This window comes from Oncorhynchus gorbuscha, linkage group LG09 (genome assembly GCF_021184085.1).
Source record: "Oncorhynchus gorbuscha isolate QuinsamMale2020 ecotype Even-year linkage group LG09, OgorEven_v1.0, whole genome shotgun sequence".
Taxonomy (NCBI): domain Eukaryota; kingdom Metazoa; phylum Chordata; class Actinopteri; order Salmoniformes; family Salmonidae; genus Oncorhynchus; species Oncorhynchus gorbuscha.
Genome location: NC_060181.1, coordinates 68,780,431 through 68,800,479, shown reverse-complemented (window position 1 = coordinate 68,800,479; position 20,049 = coordinate 68,780,431). Strand labels below are relative to the sequence as shown.

The 20,049-nt window shown below is 41.1% G+C and overlaps 1 protein-coding gene across 1 annotated transcript in view; it reads left to right on the top strand.

The window, feature by feature from the left end:
• Window positions 1–20,049, top strand: part of LOC124044002 (zinc finger protein GLI2-like) — a 109,384-nt gene that overhangs the window by 21,007 nt on the left and 68,328 nt on the right. The window contains 1 exon segment of the mRNA XM_046363274.1: window positions 2,317–2,458. Coding sequence (XP_046219230.1) covers window positions 2,344–2,458 — 115 coding nt within the window. The 5' untranslated portion in view covers window positions 2,317–2,343.

Here is a 20,049-nt window from a genome sequence, read left to right as displayed (position 1 = left end):
GCTGAGTAGAATGTTGGAGACTATTTTGTAATTGACATCGCCGAAGTCAAGGATCGGTAGGAGAGTCAAATTTACGAGGATATGTTTGGCAGCATGAGTGAAGGATGATATGTTGTGAAGCCAATTTTAGATTTAATTTTGGATTGGAGATGCTTATTTAATGGCATTGGAATTATGTTTTTGTCTTGAGTCAATAAGTATTCAACCCTTTTGTTATGGCAGGCCTAAATAAATTTAGGAGTAAAGATTTACTTAACAAGTCACATAATGTGGCCTCCCGAGTGGCGCACAGGTCTAAGGCACTGCATCGTAGTGCTAGAGGCATCATTACAGATCCGGGAGACTCATGAGGTGGTGCACAATTGGCCGAGCATCGTCCGGGTTAGGGGTAGGGTTTGGCCGGCTGGAATGTCCTTGTCCCATCGTGCTCTAGCGACTCCTTGAGACTACCGGGCTCATGAACGCTGACTTCGGTCGCCAGCTGTACAGTGTTTCCTCCGACACATTGGTGCGGCTGGCTTCTGGGTTAAGCGAGCAGTGTGTCAAGAAGCAATGTGGCTTGGCGGGGTCGTGTTTCGGAGGACTCATATTAATTACACTTTGGGGGGTGTATCAATACACCCAGTCACTAGAAAGATACTGGAGTCCTTCCTAATTCAGTTGCCGGAGACGACGGAAACCGCTCAAGGACTTCACCACGAGGCCAATGGTGATGTTTAATGGCTGTGATAGGAGAGAACTCAGGATGCATCAACATTGTAGTTACTCCACAATACTAACCTAATTGATAGACTGAAAAGAAGGCAGCCTGTACAGAATAAAACATATTCCAAAACATGCATCCTGTTTGCAACAAGGCACTAAAGTGGTACTGCAATACATTTGGCAAAGCAATTAACTTTTTGTCCTGAATACAAAGTGTTATGTTTGAGGAAAATCCAATGCAACACATTACTGAGTACCACTCTCCATATTTTCAAGCATAGTGGTGGCTGCATCATGTTATGGGTATGTTTGTAATTGTTAAGAATTGGGGAATTTTTCAGGATAAAAGATAAACCGCATGGTGCTAATCACAGGCAAAATCCTAGAGGAAAACCTGTTTCAGTCTGCTTTCCTCCAGACACTGGGACAAGAATCCACCTTTCAGCAGAACAATAACCTAAAACAGGCCAAATCTACACTGGAGTTGCTTACCAAGAAGTCAGTGAATGCTCATGAGTGGCCAAGTTACAGTTTTGACATAAATCGTCTTTAAAATCTATGGCAAGACCTGAAAATTGTTATCTAGCAATGATCAGCAACCAATTTGACAGGGATTGAAGAATTCTGAAAATAATAATGGGCAAATGTTGCATAATCCAAGTGTGCAAAGCTCTTAAAGACTAACCCAGAAAGACTCAGCCGTAATTGCTGCCAAAGGTGACTCTAACATGTATTGACTCAGGGGGTTGAATACATATCAAAGTTAAATTAGTGTTTAATTTTTCATGATTTTTCTTCCACTTTGACATTTTACAGAGTATTTTGTGTAAATCGCTGACAAAAAAAATGACAATTATATCTATTTGGATCCCACTTTGTAACACAAGAACATTTGGAAAAAGTAAAGGGGTGTGAATACTTTCTGAAGACGCTGTATTTAAGTGTACGTTTTCATATTGAGTGACCTCTTAAAACTATGTATAAACATGGAAGTTACTAGTTACAGTGCATTAATGTATTATTTGACAACTATATCCTGAGCGATACTTCTTATGACATACAATCAAAACGTTTTGTTTTTATTCTCTGCCGAAAAGTTAAATAACTACATTTAGTGCAAGAGAGAAGACTAGGACCAGACACGCTAGATGATGTAATATGTTAGCTAGACTAATTTCTCCTTTTGTGTCGTTGTTCCCAGACAGTGCCCGGTAACCAGCAACGCTATGCTTTACCTCAGAGAAGTCTGCTTCATGTCATAGAAATTAATAGTTATATATATATATTTATTTATTAATTTATTAAACGCAAGCATGTTCTTTCTTATTCATATCATATTTTATACACATTGTTGGACTGGAATACAGAGTGTAAAATCTGTAGAGCTCCCTCTGTTGGCAACTCGGGCACAGCTGGGGGAACTCACATAGGATAATTCAAGCAGTGAATGTGTTTTTTTCTGCGTGTGTGTGTATGTGTGTGTCCATGTGTTGTGACCAAAACAACCTCCATATTTCAAAATATCCTCGTTTAAAAAGGAATTGTGCCAACAACCTTTTTATTCACATTCCACATGTTTTAATCTCTCCTTCTCCCTCTCTGTTTCTCTAGGTTGACTCTGACTCCCTGCTGTCCACAATGGAGACCTCTGCTCCGACAGCCACTGAAAAAAAGGAGCATAAGGGATCGGGTCTAGATGGAAGCAGCTTCTCAGACCTGCCAAAGAAACCATCTCCCACTACTGTGACCAGAGGTATGAATGACTAAGCAGTGGTGGAAAAAGTAATCAATTGATTGTCATACTTGAGTAAAAGTAGATGCCTTAAAAGAAAATGAGTCAAGTGAAAGTCACACAGTAAAAGTCTAAAAGTTTCTGGTTTTAAAATGACTTAAATTCAGTGGTGGAAAAAGTACTACATTTTCATACTTTAGTTATATTTGGGGAAAAACAGATGGGGGAACAGTCAGACATCATTTACGAATGCATTATTTGTTTTTAGTGATTCTGCCAGATCAGATGCAATAGGGATGACAATGCGTTATATTGATAGATGCGTGAATTGGACCATATTGCTGCCCTGCCTGAGCATTCTGTAGCTCTGCCCGGTCCTTCTGTAGCTCAGTTGGTAGAGCATGGCGCTTGTAACGCCAGGGTAGTGGGTTCGATTCCCGGGACCACCCATACGTAGAATGTATGCACACATGACTGTAAGTCGCTTTGGATAAAAGCGTCTGCTAAATGGCATATATTATTATTATTATTATTATCATTCGAAAACGAGTAATTTGGGGGTGTCAGGGAAAATGTGTGGTATCATAAATATAACATATTTTCTTTATGAATGTATTGGACTAGAAGTAAACTTGTCAATGATCTATATTAAAGTATAGATACCCCCCCAAAAAACTTAAGTAGTACTTCAAAGTATTTTTACTTACTTTACAGCACTGTGACTCAGAGCTAACACCTTCAACTATACCTCAAGTCTCTGTCTGTACACTATAGCAGTGCTCCCAGTCAGAAGTTGGCGTCTTTGATACCCAAATCAAATACATTATAGTGTCCCCCTGTCATATGGTATCTCCAGAAGTATTCTTCCAATATTTTCATTCTGAAAATATTTTCAATATAAAATACTTCTTGACTGAAATTGATTGTGCAGAAGGTCAAATCTTGCCTTTTAGGTATTGTTTTTCTTCCGGTGCTCCATGTTGGTGTATGTTTTACATAGTGTCTTATTGACCCACTCAGTGGCACATCAAAAAAATAGATATGGAGAGGGACTGCATGTTTCAAGGATGTCAGAAACTGGGTGATGAAAAAACCCACTAATGAGGGCGAAAGACCTTGTTCTTACCTCGTGAGTATAAACGTTATAAATTACTAAAGCAGTCTGTGGTAACAGTGGATGGCACAGTGCATCAGAGTCCTCTGACACCGGCGAGGACCGGGAAGTACCTTTTGATATGCTAATGAGTTGTATCTGATATTGTGGCATTGGTAAGTTATATTTAATGATAAGCTTGGTGACCTGCCATAAGCAAAGCCATAAGAGCATTAATTGTTTAGAGAAATAGATTTAAGAAAAATAGGACGCTTCTCTCTGCCCTCAATGGCACCTCTTCAAAGAAATCGTAGAAGATTGTTTCCAAACATATTAATTATATTTATTGTACTGTATCCTATACAGGGTACCCTATTGCAATTATTCAAACCTACATAGACTAAATAATTGTGATAGTTGCAAATTATATTGTAAGTAATATAAAGCTGGTATAGTTTATCTTTATGGAAAGTAGCTGGCAGGCAACTCTTATGTGATGATAACTGTAGTGAGTTTCCATCCGGTCTGAGAAGAAAAAAGAGAGAGTGTGCGAGAGAGTGAGAGAAACAGAAAGTGTTAGAGAGGGAGGGAGGATGAGGGAGATACAGATTAAGGGAGAGAGAGACAGAAAGAGAGACAGGGAGAGAGACCTCTCGTCTATTAAATATGAGACCTCATGTTTTCATCAGTGAGTATATGTGATGAAATCTCCCCATAACGAGGACTGAGTACCTTGTTCTCGCCTCCAGAGGTTTAACATTATGAATTATAAACGACTCCATGGCGGAGCGGTTCAACTGGACTCTGAAGTCCTTCCTTCTGAGATGGACAAAGACATCTAGCGAGGGCCCACCACTGAAATGTTAATAGAACTTATCAGTTTTACATTTTTACTGTTTAATGAATGGCTTGGTGGCCTGCCATCGCCAAACTATAATCATCATGCATTCTTTATTCACACATTGGCAACAGCGAAAGTAGAACATTTACACCCATACTGACTTTGTTACATAGTTATACTCCTATGTTTATCATTTGTTTTTGTCCTTTTGATCAGTCTTTTCACTGGTCCTGCAATTAGTATGAATATGAATATAGGGCCAAATCTGTTCCTGGAGAGCTACCTTCCTGTATGTTTTCGCTCCAACCCCAGTTGTAACTAACCTGATTCAGTTTATCAACTAGCTAAATATTAGAATCAGGTGTGCTAGATTAGGGATGGAGTGAACTTACTCACCAGGAACAGGGTTGAAGAGCCCTGATATAGGGCATAATGTGAATAAATCAATATGATAGTGTATTATTCTTAGTACATTTCTCAAAGTAGCCAATATCAATGGCCTCATTCACTCAACTCTATTGAAACTACTATTAAGTCAAAGGGTAACTAACTGAAGTATCATCAGACCACTCGGTGAAAGGTCTAAGAAAAACTCTCTAGCTTGAAATGTAAAACATCCAAGTCCTTACAAATTAACATAGTTCCAACTACGGTACATCGTTTCCCTTCGCTGGCCTGCCCTGGACACGTTGGCAGGTTGAACATCAGTGTCTTACAAAGAAGACTCCCATTTCAGTTTCATGGAGATATGCCTTGCCTAGTTCAAGGGAAACTTCACCGCTGAACATTATTTGGGGTGTTTTTCCAGTTTCCTACATAATTATGAGTGATGAGGTGTTTCAGACATAATTATGCACCATAGCGGTATTTTAGCATTTTTGCCCGGGAGAGTTCAACCAATGATGTCATGGGTTTAGTCATGTTTTGTTGCAATTATTGTGGCCTTTGTTTTGACGATTGCACGACGATCACGCTAGCAGTGAGTAGTTATGATTGTCCTTGTTCAATAGATAGGATCAATGTTCCTAGCTGCCACATCATTGCAGGACATCTAGGTCAGGAAGCCAAATGACAAATAAGTCATTTGTTTGGCTGTTGGTATCTAGCTAGCAATAAAACCTCTCTTTTTACACAAGGCAGTGCTGTTCAGTAAAGTAGAATTTTGTGATCGATTCAACCAGAACAGGGCATTCTAGTAACACTACAGGCCAAGCTAGCCATGTTGAGGTAGCTCTGTTTGCTTTACCCAAAAATGTACTGTAACCTAATGTTATAGGTAATTAGCTAACGTTAGCTAGCTAGCCTCAATGTATCTTATTAGGATTAAAACTGGAGAAATGTTTAGATGATGATAACGAAGAGTAATGACATTACTTTGGCTTTATGACTCGTATTAGTCTTTGAATAACTATACCTGTGTGTTGTAGCTAGCTAGGTAATGTGTGTCTGATATGTGTAATATTCTTTATTGTGCTGCAATACGAATACAGACCGTACACAACAATTGCCCATAATAGCATTTTTGTAATTATTTTACAGACAATACCACTTAGTGGCCTAGGGATTATATGTGTAGTTTGTTCTATGTGGGGAGAAGTTAGGCACAGGACACCGAATCCCCTTGCCTACGTGTGTTGTTTGGGCCATTCAAACAATTTATCCTTCACACGATGGACAGTATGTCGGATACAAATAAGTGTATGACTCGGGGAGATGTGAAAGGTCCATAACACCAATCTCCCATTGTATCAAAGTGACTCCGAACATCTCACTGAACACACCAAACACACCATATATAAATATTCCCTTTGTAGACCTGTAGTATTTATTATAGGCATTAGTAGTATATTTGTCTTTACTGCATACAGTATATGTCATATATTGCCATAATGTTTCTGTGCACTGCTGTGTACTCACCTCGCTCCCCAGAGCAAATTACGTTTGTCTTGAATACAGTCCATGTCTACTTATTTGCTACATTGACAGACGAATCTACTGATTTATTCTAATATGTTTACAAATTGAAGTTGAAATGATACACCAACTCCCTGCATCATTTGTTTTAGCAGTAAGATTGTAGCTAGTTACTTCCCCCAAAAATGATGAATATCACAAAGAATATATCCAGAAGTAGAACTTTATTGGTTTCTGATGCAGCTGGAATCACTTAGTCACTTGTCAGTACACATATACAAAAATATTCTATAAACATTTGATCAAACTAAATTATATACATATGTAAAAGAGCTAGCAATATCTATACCACAATGCAATTGTGAGCATACTAGGCATTCTATATTATATGACAACATCAGTCTAATATGGATGTTGTGTTGGCTGAATATTCCAGGCTGAGTCCTGAATGTTCTTGTCTTATTTTAGGCAATGGCAGTTTGTCTGACAGAACTTCATGACCTTGGACTCATAGACTATACACATTTGCTCTTGCCAGCCCCATGCAGTTTTTTCCTCTTCCGAGTCAGATGATCTTGAGGTTGTTCACAGCTGAAATGGGTCTATAGGATCTCTACTACTAAAGCTGGTGTCACGGTCAGCAGCAGCAGGATTAGTCTGTAGTCTGTGATTAACCAACATTTTTTTTGTGTAAAATGGTAGTCTAGTGGTTAGAGCGTTGGGCCAGTAACCGAAAGGTAGCTGGATCGAATCCCCAAACTGACATGGTAAAAGTATTTCCATTCTGCCACTGAGCAAGGCAGTTAACCCACTGTTGCCCGTGCGCTGAAGACTTGGATGTCGATTGAGCCAGCCCCCCGCAACTCTCTTATTCAGAGGGGTTGGGGTTAAATGCGCAAGACACATTTCAGTTGTACAACTAACTAGGTATCCCCCTTTCCCTAATACACACTCAAACAAGGTTTGATATCCACCCATCCCCCTCGTGTCAATACATCAGGCTGACAAACCTTCACACACAATACCCACTGCCAGCAGACCTCAATCCACACCATCCCCTTCTTATTAATAACTCTGCTTTACTCCAATGAAGACTTCAAGTTTTGCATAAACAATCAACTAAGCCTCCATAATACAGAGAGAACTAAGTTGTAGCCTACTTATAAACATGTCAACTAGGACAAGACACAGGCCGTGTTTATGCCTAGCTCCAGCATATTTATTTGCTCATCGTGGAGTCATGGAAAGATTTACAGTAGCAAAGGTGACTTACAGTGCATTTGGAAAGTAATCAGACCCCTTGACTATTTTTAAATGCTTTACACCCTTATTCTAAAATTGATTCAATTGTTTTTTTCTCTCATCAATCTACACAATACCACACAATGACGAAGCAAAAACAGTTTTTTTGAAATGTTTGCAAATTAGTAAAAAAAATTAACTGAAATATAACATTTGTATAAGTATTCGGACCCTTTACTCAGTACTTTGTTGATGCACCTTTGACAGTGATTACAGACTAATTTCTTCTTGGATATGTCACTACAAGCTTGGCATACCGGTATTTGGGGAGTTTCTCCCATTCTTCTCTGCAGAGCCTCTCAAGCTCTGTGAGGTTGGATGTAGAGTGACGCTGCACCGCTATTTTCAGGTCTCTCCAGAGATGTTCGATCGGGTTCAAGTCCAGGCTCTGGTTGGGCCACTCAAGGACATTCAGAGACTTGTCCTGAAGCCACTCCTGCATTGGCTTGGCTGTATTCTTAGGGTCGTTGTCCTGTTGGAAGGTGAGCCTTTGCCCCAGTCTGAGGTCCTGAGCGCTCTGGAAAAGGTTTTCATCAAGAATATCTCTGTACTTTACTCTGTTAATCTTTCCCTCAACATGATGCTACCACCACAACATGATGCTGCCACCACCATGCTTCACCGTAGGGATGGTGCCAGGTTTCTTCCAGATGTGACGCTTGGTATTCAGGCCAAAGCGTTCAATATTCGTTTCATCAGACCAGAGAATCTTGTTTCTCATGGTCTGAGAGTCCTTTAGGTACCTTTGTGGCAAACTCCAAGCGGGCTGGCGAATGCGGCCAGCTCTAGGAAGATCCTTGGTAGTTCCAAACTTCTTCCATTTAAGAATGATGGACCTTCAATGTTCTTGGGGACCTTCAATGCTGCAGAAATATTTTGGTACCCTTCCCCAAGATCTGTGCCTCGACACAATCCTGGCTCGGAGCTCTACGGACAATTCCTTCGAACTCATGGGTTATTTTGTGTAATTTGATGAGGATTTTTAATTTAATATTTAATCCATTTTAAAATAAGTCCGTAATGTAACAAAATGTGGAAAAAATGGAAGGGGTCTGAATACTTTCCAATTGCACTGTATACTAGTTCCTGGTGTTGATGATGCTACAGATGTTGATGGTATTGGACTCTGTAAATGGACACACAGGCCAGTCACGTTAGCCTCTGCGGTAGTTAGCTGGCTGGCTATGGGTTAGATGCAGTCTGGTAGGCTGTAGCTAACTTTAGCTAACGTTCGCTTGCAAAGTTACAAATCACATTGCCAGATAGCAACAGAAAATTACATTGATTTGCTTTGGAATATCTAGCCAGCATATTAAGAAAACTAACTAGCTTGGTTTAGATAAACAAATGTAGTTCGCTAGCTACATTACCTCTGCTCGACTTCTTAGCAAGGTAACCAATGAAATGTTACCCCAGCAGTCTGTGCTTGCTTGTAGTTTGCACATCCATGTAATGAGCACCACACCATGACTAAACTTCACAGGTTGTCGACACAAAAATATGAATAAATAGTTGTTCGCAAGCTGATGTTCAATGAACGAGTGGCTGGTCCAGTGAGTCATTTTAGCAACCTGTTGACACCCATTCTCAGCTGGATCCACCTCGACAAGGGCAGTACTACATCCTGAAATCGCTATGAATGATGGATAGTGTGGTGTGCTTTTACCCAGGAAATTCACATGGCGTGTGTTATACAGGTGAGATGCAGAAATGCTTGTATTTGGATGTAGTGAGGAAATTCTAGATTTTTCTGACACGCATATAACATATACCTTGAAAGAGCAGCAGTGAAATGTCCCTTTTAAATTGGAGTCCATGACTCTTAAACCAGAAATAAAGTATGTGTAGCCCCTATAGCTCTTAGTGCAAGGGGCCCCGACTAGGAGGGGAGGGGATGATGTTGGCTTGGCATGAATCCGCCTGTTCCTTGATATGCATCAGGCTGTTTCTTTAGCCGGGCCTTGTTAATGATTTTAAATGGGCACCCACGTTCTCTGTGACAGCCCGCATCTGTCTGGCAGGGCAGGCTCTTACTGTGTGTGTACGTGTGCGTGTGAGCTGCAAGACTGCAACACGACCCCTAGTCTGTAGGAGTTATTGGTCTGTCTCTCAGGTTGTGGTTCGCCAGTTGTAGGAACATGTGCACAGAATAGGTACTTCATACCAGGACAGTAAAACATTCAAAGCTAAACCTGGCCTGGCTTTAGCAGATTCTCTTTCAGCAAGGGAAGAGGGATGTGTAGGCATAGATAGACACAAGCTGTGTTCAAATACCCATACTATCATACTGTATACTACATATTTAAGGAGTGTATATACTATTAGTTAATTTTAGCATACTGTGAACAAACAGTATCCCTTCAGTTGAGTGTACTAGCGCTTTGCCTGTCTACCGGAAAGTTGATGCTGTTGCTATGCAACTTCTTGCTAGCTTGTTAGCATAGCTAACAAATTACCAGCTAGACATTTTACTTCTTCATTAGCAATGTCCGTTAAGAACACACAACGACTATACCTTTTAGCTAAGCTAAGAATGCTGTGAATAAGTCAATAAACGTTGGGTAGTTAGTTAGATACCATTTAGTTAATATACTGGCAAGCAGGGACGGAACTAGAGATTCATGGATAGGGGGGCTAAGTTTCTTTTAGGGGGGTCTGGGCATACTCCCCCCTATAATAAGCCTAGTGACGTCCCTGCTGGCAAGTTGTATGTATTATTAGCCAACTAACATTAGGTAGCTAGCTAACATACCAGTACATACAACTGCTGTAATGATATGCTATGCGGTTGGTAAGGCTAGCGTAGCTAACAAAATGTCACATAACAGAAGTGTAACATAAGTTATTTGAAAAGGCATAATTTTTTTACATTGCTCAATATTTTCTTAACATTTGTCATAATTAGTTAAGGCAATGAATTTGTATGCGCTCTCGTCGGACTTGGCTGATTATTTTCTGACATTTTCTTCAAATGTGAAAATGTTGTGAAGCCATGCCCATTTTCGGAAAAATGCATTAAGGGCCCTAAAAGCACAGAAATAATTTCCACTTCTTGTATACTTCATATTTTGGAAAATGTAGTACGACATCCGGGAACCTTTTTGGCATAATTTGACCAATAAGCATACTACATACTCAATTTACATCACAAATAGTATGGTTAGTGCGGTTAGTAGGAGTATTTGAACTGTTTTGCCATTTTATTTTAATTGTCCTCTAGTTAGCAGGGTGCATTGTCTTCAATGTTATGTTAAAAAAAGAGGTTAGCCCAGAAAACCAGAGGTAGATTTTTCTGTTATACTTTTACACAATACCCTGTCTTTATGTAACCCTCAGATTGGAGTTGAGTTCAACAGGCACCATTGTGCCCTGTTGTGTCCCTCCCCCCACTCCACATACACTGGCTGTACAAATGTGGACTGTAGAGTGTAACCACTAACCTAAACTCTGGGTCTAGTGACTACACTAGATGGATGAAGTGTCATTAGTTTCGTTAAGAGAGTGGTGAGCTAGTGATAAGGATGGAGCAGTGTGTTAATCACGCCCTTGGTGTCCGTAAAGATGGTGAGTGAGTAAAGGTCAGGGTGAGATGGGTTCCGAGGGGTGATGGGGAGGTTAAGGCATCCGCATGCTTCCAATCTGAAACAGTTCGGGACAGTTTGTGAATCTATTATGACAACATTTTGTGAGGTTTTTGTTCATTTTGGTCTTCGGGCAAAGTGTTTCCCGCTGTTTGTGCACACACACATTTCTCTCTGTGCAACCCGAATTTCAGTAGCCGAAGTCTACGCCCATCGGTCATTGTTCAGCTGTGGGGATTCTTTAATGAAGTGTTTGTTGTTATTCAATTGTAGACGACTCATTTCCATGCACATTTTTTCACTTGAAAAATACTGCACCAAACATCTTAGTTCAATGTAAATTTGCGTAACTAAAATATCCTCAGAAAAAGCATAAACATTTGACAGATTTCTTAAATTATTTTAGACTTATTCTGACTATTTTGAGGAAGTGTATACTGGCTACATCATCTCAAGATGGACAAACAGTACTATTGCCACCTTTTTCTCGAGTTTGGCTAGTCGCCAGCTGACCAAAGCCTGCATAAGGCTTTTGAGGTGTGCGTGAGAGGCGGAGCAAGGTGCGTCTCTGCCATAGACCTCTCTCATGGTCCGTGAGATGCTCTGCTCTGGAGGAGGCGCTCCGAAGGTTAGTGACCAGAAAAAAAGGCTACCCGCCTGGTTGTCCACAGGCAGCATCACTCCAAAGGGACAGACCCAAATCTTCCTGAGAAAGGGATTTCTGCTCTTTCTTTCTTCCCCACTAAATGGGAATACCTAGTCAGTTGTACAACTGAATGCCTTCAACTGAAATGTGTCTTCCACATTTATCCCAACCCCTCTGAATCAGAGAGGTGCAGGGGGCTGCAATAATCAACATCCATGTCTTTGGTGCCATGCTCAGGGGCAGAGCAAAAGATTTTTACCTTGTCAGCTCTGGGATTCGATCCAGCAACACTCTAACCACTAGGCTACCTGAGGCCCTTACTCTGCTGTGGTACTGTGGCCGCATGAAAAAGCAGGGAGAGAATAGAGGATCTGCGACTCAGCCGTTAGCCAGTGCTGTCTGACCTCTACCTCCTCCCTTATATGTTGAACTAACTCTTCCTCTGGTGTTTTAAACTTAAAATCAAATAATAAATATCCTGATGAGTGGAATATTCTCTGTACTTTTTAAGATATTCATAATGTTACTCTAACTGCACAACGTGGATGAGTGCCTTCGTATTTGTTCCCTTTGTCTTTAAAAAGAGTAATCAAGACAATGCAAGAGATAAATAGTTCTGCTTACTGTCTTGCACAAGACACCACCTCAATTGACCTTATTATTTTGAAAACAGCTTGACACACACATTTGAAAAGCCCATAATATATGTATCTTTAGTTTCTCCAGTATATGGTCATGTTGGGGAAAGAAAGGACCAACTCTATCCAGTGTCATCTATTTCATGACATTGTATCAATATTGCATTTGTATCAATACTGCATTGGCTAAGACCCGATACCTGAGAAGACTATACCAGGCAGGTCTTACAGGAAGGCCAGGCTATTGACTGGTTCGGCCCAATTCTGCTTTCCTGTCAGGGCGCTCCTCTTCTATCTGTCTCTATACACACAGAGACAGATATCATTACAGAGCGGGAAAGACGTTCATTTTATTTTTATGGTCATGTTCTGTCAAACTGTATAGATCCTCCTAAAATGGTGTCTTATTTTACAGTAAATAGGTTATATTTCATATCTAATATGTTTTAAAATAGGTTCATACACAGTCTGTCCTGGGCAGTCAGCTCAATACATTTCTTCATACTTATACACTCCCTTGACTCTAAGTCTACATCAGTGTAAAACAGAGCTCCTTGGAAAACAGATTGTGTTATACTGAGGAGTTTCAGAAGTTACTCTGCCTCTGTCAGTAGTCATTATAGCAAGTTCAAGTCTGAAAAAGTTGTTACCTGTATAGGCTTCAGCACAGGGTCTGATACACTTCTGTTCTCTTGCCGGAAATTGGACACGGGTTTGGTTTTGCATTTTACAGTTGATTCTCTGGATAATTGTTACATGAAGTAAATACATTCCTATGCTGAGTTCAGATTAATATTTAAGATGTTTAGAACACTACTGTGATCACAATGGGGGAAAAATGTGTGTGTGTTAATTAATTACTTAAATCAGCACAGTATAGTACATCAATGCTTAAAGTAACAGTATAGTCTCTGTACTGTCTCTTTTCTATAGATTGACAGAGCTGAACACTTTGACAGAGTTATGTCTCTAATGTGGTTATGAAGCATAAATCATTCTGTAATAAAAATACATCTCTGATATTGGTTGTTTCTTTGGAACGTTCTTCTGCCTCTTGCTTCAAAGCTTCTAGTTAAAGTGAAGAAAATAAACTGTATGCTTTGGGCACCGTCTGCCTAACACACGTAAATCTCTCCTTACAAGATGTGTCCACACACTCGCACACACAGCGTCCAAAGACAACACGTTAGGAGTTCAGAGCAATATATGGATACTTTAGGGGATTTGCTGACAGCCTTTCTCTCTCTCTCTTTCTTTTTCTCTAACAGCACGCCGTTCCCAACATGCTCTGTTTAATCCAGGTCTCCGACTCTGAGATGTATATTTCCTGTTTTGGGTACCTGATATGGATCTGTCGGTCAGCCCTGGATGGGCTGTAGAGTTCTGGTTCTCCCCTTCCCCCCCCCAGTGCCCCCCCTAGGCAACCCCTGCCCTTTGCCTTTTCTAAATGGGGGGTTACACATCCAAAATAATAACAGTAGCTAGCTGGACAAAAACAAGATCCACTACATAGAGAAAACGGGAATGTCTGCTAAACGTAGACCTCTAAAAAGACCCCCACCCCTCACCCCTCACCCAATGTAACTCTAACTCTTATCAACCTGAACTAAGAGCCTTCCACGCCTGCTTTCATCCACTAATGTACCCCTTCACGCTCACAGTTCAAGTGAACAAAAATAAACCACTGAGGAGTTAAACAGAAATGTATATAAAACTGTAAACAGGCAGGGGTTCTTATGTAAACAGGTATGTTCCTATAGCTGGGGTACATGGGCTACAGGCTATTCATATGGCTGGTCTTCTAGGCTACAGCAGGGACAGGCTGAGGCCAGAGGAGTCCATCTTTTCTGAGAATGTTATCGGGGAAAGTTAATTCCAATATTGATTGTGAACAACCAGAGATATATTATTTCCACAACTGATAAAATCACAGTTCTTTACTGTGCTTAGCTAATTTGACACTTCACCTAAAAAGAGCTATTGGCCTATAGCCATCGCCAGTATTAGAGCGCTTTGACTGTGCTGTTGCAGCTCTGTTAAGCTCACAGGAAATTGACTTGTAGCGACACTAGAATTTCTCCTCAAGCTGGGGGAGTTAGTTTGCTAGTAATTACAGATCTAAGGTTACACTGCTGACAACGGCTGGTAATACCACAGCATTAGCAATTAGTCTCCTTATGGATGGCTTTTGGTAGTAGAGAGAGTCACATATCACATGTTCAATCCCCTGCACCTGTAAGCCAGACAGACGTTGTCTAAGTAAAATCCAGTCAAATAAACAGACAAAAGGAAGGGTTTTAAAACATGTTTCTTTAGGTTTAAATAACAAACTGAAATGGTTTAACTTTTTTTCATTATTTGTTGGGGTCGCCTTTGTCCGAAATAAGCGCCAGGTCAGCTTAGCTTGACGATGAGTAGGAGAAGAAATTCAATAAACATTGTGTGGTCAGTGCAGCAGTCAGCTGTGTGAATCCTGTCTGAAACAAGAAAGCACTACGTCCCAAATGGCACTCTATTCTCTGTAGTGCACTACTCTTGAACAAGGCCCACAGGGAATAGAGTGCCATATGGGACAAGCCCAGTGTGGCCCACGGCCCTGACACCAGGGCTACTGGCCTTCCTCCAAGGACAGAACGCATGCAGGCAGGCATGCAGACGGCATGACTACAGTAAACTGTGTGACCAGCAAAATAAGCAGACAGGGTAGCCTGAGTAAATGCAGCAGACCCAGGAATAACAAACAAACAGAGGCATCCCAGATCAACACTCTGTCCTGGCTGGAGACGAGTATACAGTTCTCCTAGAACAGGGTCAGGAAGGAAGGAACAGCCAATCCAAGAACCAATCTATGCCTTGTGTTTTTCATTGTGTAGCGTTGAAGTCTCCTCCATTTTTCTTGTTTGGTGGGTAGTGCAAATGAGGGCAGAATCAGTTCAGATCTGCACATATCCCCTGCACTATGCAATGGAGTAGCAGCATTTCCTCCACTTTGAGAAAGTCCTTTCTATCACTAGTTAAATTACAGTATATACAGTACACCCTGTAATTATACTACAGCCTTGAGACCTCAATGTATGGTTGTCATGGTCCTGAGTAACATGTAAACAAGCCGCTACCAGCCTTATGGAAAACTAGTTTGTAATCTCATACATCAGACAGCTCTGGGAAAAGTGTTGGAGGATGAGAAGAAGGATGGATTTGGGAAAAATAAATAGTAATTTTCATAACAACTGGGTAGGAATGGAGTGAGTGATTGAGTGAGTGAAATCCTTTCATGTGAGCTCTTTGGTTAGGAAGTATGGAGATTTTGAGGATTCCCTCATACCTTCTTTGTTTCATTAAAATTGAATTTACCCTGAACAGAAATACAAATGCAACATGTAAAGTGTTGGTCCTATGTTTCATGAGATGAAATAAAAGATCTCAGATATTTTCCATGCGTACAAAAAGCTTGTTTCTTTCAAATTCTGTGCACAAATTTGTTTACATCCCTGTTAGTGAGCATTTCTCCTTTGCCAAGATAATCCATCCAACTGACAGGTGTGGCATATCAAGAAACCGATTAAACAGCATGATCATTTCACAGGTGTACCTTGTGCTGGGGACAATAAAATGCCACTTTAAAATGTGTACACCACACAATGCCACAGATGTCTCACGTTTTGAAGGAGTGTATAATTGGCATGCTGACTGCAGGAATGTCCACCAGAGCTGTTATCAGAGAATTGAATGTTAATTTCTCTACCATAAGCCGCCTCCAACATCATTTTAGAGAATTTGGCAATGCGTCCAACTGGCCTAACAACCTCAGACCCCGTGTAACCACCTCATGTTTCAGCATGATAATGCCCTGCCCCGTATCACAAGGATCTGTACACAATTCGTGGAAGCTGAAAATGCCCCAGTTCTTCCATGGTCTGCATACCCACCAGACATGTCAACCATTGAGCATATTTTGGATGCTCTGAATCGACGAATCGATGTGTATGACGGCGTGTTCCAGTTCTTGCCAATATCCAGCCACTTCGCACGGCCATTCAAGAGGAGTGGGACAACATTCCACAAGCCACAATCAACAGCCTGATCAACTCTATGCGAAGGAGATGTGTCGGGCTGCATGAAGCAAATGGTGGTCACGTCAGATACTGGTTTTCTGATCCATGCCCCTACCTTTTTTTTAAAGGTATCTGTAAACAACAGATGCATATCTGTATTCCCAGTCATGTGAAATTCATAGATTAGGGCCTAAGGAATTTATTTCAATTGACTGATTTCCTTATATGAACTAACTCAGTAAAATCTTTGAAAATTGTTGCATGTTGTGTTTTTGTTCCGTTTAAATGCATCTTGTCCTTATGCGATGTACATAGTGGCAATAGTAGATAGGGTCATGCTCTCTGTATACTTATTGCAGTAAGGAAGTTTTGCCTTCCCTATTACCACTCTGACACTGTGACCAGTTCAGGTGAACAGGAGGTTAGTGTTGTTAGACTGGACCCATTATTAACCTCAGTCAAATGACATTTATTTTTCCAACGCGTTATGACTTACAATGTAAAGCCTGTGTATTAGCAGTATAGTCTGTGCAGTCTGTGTTGTGGCCTAGGTAATTTCCCACAGTAGGAAAAATGCGTGTGCATTCTTGGCCCAGGCTTCAAAGGATCAACAGGGTCATCCTACGGCTGCAGCAGATACAGACTTGTCTCTCTCTCTTGCTTTTTCTCTCTCTCTCTCTCACCCTAAGACCCCCCTCCCCACCCTCACCTCCACACGCACACAAACACACACATAAACACGCATGCGCACACACACAGACACATGCCTCCACCTCTTCCAAATCTCCTGTTCCCGCTGCTTTAACATGGGACTCAGAACAGGTCCTTATCTTATCAATGATAGTGAGGATGGCATCAAACTGTCATGGTAAACAAGGCGGTCGTCTCTGACATGTCGTGGCATGGTTATAGACTGTGATTAATATAAGACCCAGAGCCAACTTTCCACTTCAATTCTGGCCAATAGGGTCTCGACTCTCAATTTAATGGCACATACTGCATCATTGCACACAGCTGCATCTACAGTATGTTACATTTAATTAAGTTATTTCCTAAATACAGATTCCAAACACGTGGAATCCCAAACAATGAGAGTTCACTTACTCAATCTATAACAGTGTAGAAGCAGTCTGAGATGTACATTTGCAGGAATGTACATGTGTAAACTATATACAGTACATGTCCTATGGATGTGTACATTGTCCAAGTGTTAGCTTTGGCTCTGAGAGGGTTTGGATACTTAAGAGCTCAGTAAATCCTTCTTATTCATCAAAGTTGTAGTTCCTGCTCACTCTGAAATTCCCACGGCTGTATTCACTACACAGTGTACTTAACTGAAGAGGGGGGGAATGTTTACATTTCAAGCGTCCGCTTCTTTAAACTCCCATGAATAACAATAATTTAGCCAGTGAGTTTTTACAGTTTAATTTCTTCATTGTGAGGGGATAAACCTTTAATTATGACTGAGGAAGTTGCTTAATCCACAGACAGAAGGAAGCTGAGCTCACAGGCTGAGAGGTATCTGGGACTTTTTTCTTCCTGAGGCCACAGTTTAGTTTATTCCTCGTTCTCCGACTGTCTCTCTCTCTCTCGCTCGCTCGCTCTCTCTCTCATATTATTTGTTCAGTTATGAACATTTTGCCTGATCATTAGCACTGATCATTAGCACTTGCAGGGTGTCAGGGTCCCTTGCATTTAGTGTTATGCTCCAGGTAATATTTCCTTCCTCTAGGCCAGTCAGGCCAATCTCTCTTTCCTAGAGGGAACCAGTCAGGGGTTGCCAACAGCCAAGAGCCAGGCAAGCCCCATGCATGCAGGCCTCGAGGAACATAGAGCCAGGCAAGCACCATGCATGCAGGCCTCGAGGAACATAGAGCCAGGCAAGCCCCATGCATGCAGGCCTCGAGGAACATAGAGCCAGGCAAGCCCCATGCATGCAGGCCTCGAGGAACATAGAGCCAGGCAAGCACCATGCATGCAGGCCTCGAGGAACATAGAGCCAGGCAAGCCCCATGCATGCAGGCCTCGAGGAACATAGAGCCAGGCAAGCACCATGCATGCAGGCCTCGAGGAACATAGAGCCAGGCAAGCCCCATGCATGCAGGCCTCGAGGAACATAGAGCCAGGCAAGCCCCATGCATGCAGGCCTCGAGGAACATAGAGCCAGGCAAGCACCATGCATGCAGGCCTCGAGGAACATAGAGCCAGGCAAGCCCCATGCATACAGGCCTCGAGGAACATAGAGCCAGAGCTTTCCCAATACTGCTCCTTGGCCTGATGATCACTCCATAACCACATACTGGACTGTCCAGTGCAGGTTTGGAGTCAATTCCATTTCAGTTCAAGCCTCAAGGACAATTGGAATTGGTTGTAGATTTTATATGATTTTATATATATATATATATATATATATATATATATATATATATATATATATATATATATATACACACACATTAGGCTTACAGCAGCTACAAATGACTTACTACATAGCAGATCTGACATTTTAGTGTGTCAAGGAATGTACAAGTGTCTGCTTGCCGTAATGTAAAAAAGTATCATTTATGTTCACTAACACAGATTCCTTCAATACAGTCTTGTATGGTTTTGCCAGAAAATATAACTTTTAGCAAGTCAAGAGAAACAGTGAATAGTGTTTTTGCAGGTGTGCATGCATCGACTAACACTAGACAAGGCTTTAAATTATTCTTTAAATAGGGCCTTGTGTGTCTGTCTGTTTAGTTAGCTCATGTTCAGGACAACTTGACATGGCAGCTTGTCAGACCAATAGAGACAGTGTAATTGCCCTCAACTCCCTAAGAAAACCTAGTTTGACTGACGAAATAACATGAATACGAAACCTTTTTCCATTTCCAATTGACACAACTCTGCTACAATGAGAAAAGCCATAACAGTGTAGCCTAGAAATCAAGCCTTACTACAAAACTACACAAGCTGTACCATTATTCCTATAAAGTAAAAGATCTGTGAAAGAGCATAAGTAGTGTTGGTATGTAAATTAAATCCTTCAGAAACTGACACCTTGTCCTCCAGCAGTGTGCACACTGCTCGTATAAGAAAATAAACTCTTTGTCGAGAATGTTCTGTATTCTAAAGTTTTACATAAAACGCATGGTGAATTTTTTTTCCTCATAAACACTGTGAAATGGAATTGGTCTGAATTGAATGGCTCCAGTTTCTCTCCTGCAGGACCAATCGAAAAAAAGTCCCAATTAACCAGCTGCTTGTTTGTCACGATATTTAGCACAGGTGTGGAGAGGTCACACATTGAACTGAACAAGGCCCTTTTGTTTGTTAAGGACTGTGTTATTAAGGATAATTGTCACCGCCAGGGTTTTAAATGTACTGAAACATGCAGCCAGGCAGACATGTTCCTGTTGTGAGGCAGAGCATTCAAAAGCATTGGCCTGAACAAGGCACTGTGCAGATCCATTCAACTTGAACAGATACAATTAGTAGTTATTGGGGATGCTGCAGTACTGTAGCGGATTTGTAGATCAGTAATTCTGTGTGACTTCTTA